The 3,977-nt window shown below is 44.2% G+C and overlaps 1 protein-coding gene across 3 annotated transcripts in view; it reads right to left on the bottom strand.

Moving 5' to 3' along the window:
• Positions 1–213: 213 nt before the first annotated feature.
• Positions 214–3,977, bottom strand: part of spns2 (SPNS lysolipid transporter 2, sphingosine-1-phosphate) — a 67,835-nt gene continuing 64,071 nt past the window's right edge. For 2 of the 3 annotated variants that reach the window (XM_032533488.1, XM_032533487.1), the window contains exon 13: positions 2,067–2,278. Coding sequence is in view for 2 of the 3 variants with exons in the window: in XM_032533487.1 (XP_032389378.1) it covers positions 2,264–2,278 (15 nt within the window). In the remaining variant the exon portion in view is untranslated. Of the gene's footprint in view, positions 2,279–3,977 lie in introns of all 3 variants that reach the window. The other variant, XM_032533486.1, reaches the window with a different exon arrangement.

The raw sequence follows: 3,977 nt of genomic DNA, 5'->3' as shown, positions 1-3,977 counted from the left end.
GAGCCGTGAGTCATGCTCACATCAACGCTGCAGGAACCACGTCGACGTTTCCCTTTATTCCTCCGCTAAGGTCATTCCATGGGTTTTCTTGGAGGTCAGCAAAGTGCTTTTTTCACCTTTTATGCACCAGTTTTAAAACCTGCGACACTATTAGTGGCTTATAGGTTTTAGTCAAATTATATCCACCAGGTAATTTACAATAAAACAATTCTCCAGGGGAGCTTCTAATGAAGCTTTTGTCTAAATTTCTGTATACACAAGCAACTAGCTATAGCCGACTTATTTTCTTCTTTGTGGGATTTTGCATTAATTACTACTAATTACAAATACAATGCACTTACTGTAATTAAAGCGTAGAGTAATTCCTTGCACTTCTATTACATATTTAAATCTCTGTGTCTCTGGTACAGGTACGGAAGGGGACTCCTTCTGTGACATCTGAGGAAATTCTGGTCTGGATTCAAAGGGGGATTCCTCTCTTATCTGTTTTCAATGATATAAGAACTCGCCATCAGTCTAACAAGGGGCGGACGGATTACCTGTTCCTGTCTGGGATTTTGATTTCCCTCAGTAATAAACTGATGATCGAGACTCCAGCTCTCCTCAAAGGTCCTTTCTTCTAACGGTGGAATGGGATATCTACAATTGCGAGGGGGAAAGGTCTCTTTTCACAATGCCTGGTATTGTAACCAGAGGGGACAGGACTGGAATCCATCATTAAAATGGACTCTGTCTCTGTGTGGGTGATGTGCTCGGAAATTCAAAACCAACCATCAGAGAGCTAAATCCCCCTTTAAAGAGAAACCTGGCTCACTGATAAGGCAGTGTGGATTAAAAGGTTGGTTTCCTCCAAAAAATGTTTGTATTGCTTCTTGTGTACACAAAAACACAGGTGTTACTCCTTAAAAGTAAAAAAAAGTAGCATTTCATTTACTTTTGGAAAAAGCATGTACATTATAAATTATAAAATATATTGTCCAGTGTCCGCTTTAAATCAGATTGCATCATTGTCCTTCTGAAACAATCATAGGCAGTATGACCTCCAGTTTCAAATCCAACACAGAAAAAAGAAATCACAAGAAATCTTGTGGAAAATAATGTGCAGAAATCTCTCATCTCTGTCCTGTTCGCTGGCACTGTCAATGCTGATGTAAGTGCTAAAAGCCAAAAATAAAAAAACACACGTGGGGGTCAAAAGAAGCAGCTGTTGATGTGAAAAGCTCCAATTTTTAAGGCTGATTCACTGATCTTTAGAAAGTAACAGTTTTTTGGCTCTTGGTTTGATGGCTATGTTTACATGCACAGCTAAACATCGATCGATTACGAGAATACTGCATCCATCATGTAAACACTGTATTCATGTTTGAAGTTCATGGTAGTACTGCCATGAAGATGTGCAGCGTAACCTGATATGAGGCTTGTCGCTGGAGGCTTGTTTGTACGGATGAACTACACAGAACGATGTTCTTGCAGCTAATTTTAACGAGTTGCATCACTCGCTCCACATAACTTGAATTTTACATCCTCTGTCGGGTTACAGGCTCCAAGTGTTGAAAGCCAGGCAGAATGAACTGGGGACCGTTTTAATGGGAGCGACAGACACACCCATGGAGCTTTACGACTGCAGTTTACAAATGTCGACGCAGCTTCTACTGTCCACCAAATCCAAACAGCTTCATCAAAGTCATTTCAAAGCTAACGGCTGAGTTATAGTGTGCATGTAAACATAGTCAGTGATGAAGTCATGAGTGTTGTTGGTGGTCAGTGCAAAGTCTGAAGGAATGTAAAGACGCTATGGCACTTGGTGCAGATTGACAGCTGATGGAACTTACAGACAGACACATAGGGACAGACCGTTGGACAGACAAGCAGACAGACAGGGCAGGTTCATGGTCAGCATTCAGTAGTATGGCATCAGGAGTCAGAGGGGTCACGGGGGATTTTGCCACCCCACCTGCTCCCTGGAAGGTTCAGTGGATTCTTGCAGACAGAGGTGAGGAGGACACCAGCTGTCAGCTGGCCAGCTTCTGCACACCGCTGTGCGCTTTCTCACCGACCTGTAATTTGGAGGAGTTTCAAGGAGGGGCAAGACGCTCCCTCGTTCCAGTTCTGAGCAGCCTCCATGAGCGTGTGGAAAGGAAGAGCAGCAGGAGCCAAGAGGAGGACATGTAGCGGTGATGGCGGTGAAGAGAACATGGGCGTGGTTTTAAAGAAGTGGATCAGCTGCCCTCGCTTTTTGTCTTCCTCGTTGAGTTTGACCTCCTCATGTGGCCGTCACCTGAAGGGGAGAGAGAGTGGGGAGGAACAGTTAGATCCTGGCCTCACCACAACATATTCTCATGCAATTAATGTTAAGGTTGACAGCTCCTGAGCCATCTGTTAGGACCTTCCTGATAAAGCCTGCACACCAGGACCAGCCTGTGACCTAAATATTTTCCTGCACACAGCATACCAACACACAACGGTTTGTTTAATGCAGACAACAACCCCCCCCCCCCCAAATCTGTACAACAGCAAGCTATAAGCCAGCACGAATATATAAGTGTGTCTTTTCCTCAGTGTATCACACATTGTAAATCCAGATTGAGTTGTTATTAAACTTGTTTTAGTGGTCACTACTTATTCTTTCATGTTTTGTGAAATACCATATTCATTACTAAATCAGATTAGTTATTTGTAATAATCCGTGTATGTAAGTATGCAGTGCACAGCTCATATTAAGCAGAGATAACTAAGGATGTTAAGTTTCTGTATGGGAGCAAGACCGGGGCGGGGAGGACGGGGGACGGGGGGGACTGATGGGATCTGGGCAGTGACACAGTGTAGTACACAGGTTGGATGTCAGTTATAGTTTTTGGAGAGAAACTCTCTGAGACGCACAAACAAAGCTCATAACTGATGCAAATGTGGCACCGCGGTGGGGGGGGGAAACTACACTCCAGTTGGAGATTAAATCATTAAGTACCCATGGGGCCACGCTTGTGATCTCTCAGATTGGATGAAAGAGATGGCGGTGCGTCCCGTTGTTTGTTGAGCTCTGTCATTACGGTGCCTTGTTACAAGCTACTGTAGGATTAGTGCAGGGAGCTCTGCAGCGCCATTGTCTCACACTCTCAAGTACACATCCATAGACACACAGCGTGTCCACATAGACATGTACTGTACTGCAGACACACTGCTGTGCCCAGAAACACAACAGCTGCCCACCATACAAACAATGGTAATAGCTTGAACAGGAGGATTAGAGGATTCTCCAAAGCAATGTGTTTTAGTTCTGCAGATCCAATCCTCTCTGGGATGAACCATTGCATTCAATTATAAGTGTCAGTTGTTGCTGTAAACTGGGAACTTAAAGTGAAACTGCTCAAATGCCAGTGTGACCGTTAAAGCTGCTAACGCTCTGATGTGTGAGCTCGGCCTGCCTCCTAGCCTCCTAGCCTCCTAGCTTCACCATTCACTCCTAGCTCCACTCACTCTGACATCTCTCCATTAGTGCATGTACAGATTCTGAGCATGTGTGTGTGTGTGTGTGTGTGTGTGTAGTTCAGGACTGTGTGTGATAACTAACAAAGTGTGGACACAGAGTGTAAATTGTAATTTCACCATTGGGGATCAATAGACAGATTAAAATTAAAAATTAAATTAAATTACTGTCCTGGAGACTGCTGTCCTCTGGAGCAAAGGGGAGGTGTGATCGGTCTGGCGAGCGGATAAACTAATCAAACCGACTAGTAGTGGTTTTTGGCTGGGAGGATGCAAATCATGATGGCTAACATTGCTATGGCTTTGACTGGCTTCTTATTTGAGAATGGTTTGGAAGACGCGACCAAAGATGCGTCATTGTAAAGAGGGCACTGATTGAGTGATTATGAAAGAGGAAGGTCTGAAACATTAGGGCCTTTCTAAATGCATCGTCAGCTACACAGGTCATATCAGAGTCTGGCTGTACTGTGTGTGTGTGTGTGTGTGTGTGTGTG

This window comes from Etheostoma spectabile, chromosome 13, assembly GCF_008692095.1.
Source record: "Etheostoma spectabile isolate EspeVRDwgs_2016 chromosome 13, UIUC_Espe_1.0, whole genome shotgun sequence".
Taxonomy (NCBI): Eukaryota; Metazoa; Chordata; class Actinopteri; order Perciformes; family Percidae; genus Etheostoma; species Etheostoma spectabile.
Note: the sequence above shows the minus strand (reverse complement) of the source record. Positions and strands in the feature narration are given on the sequence as shown.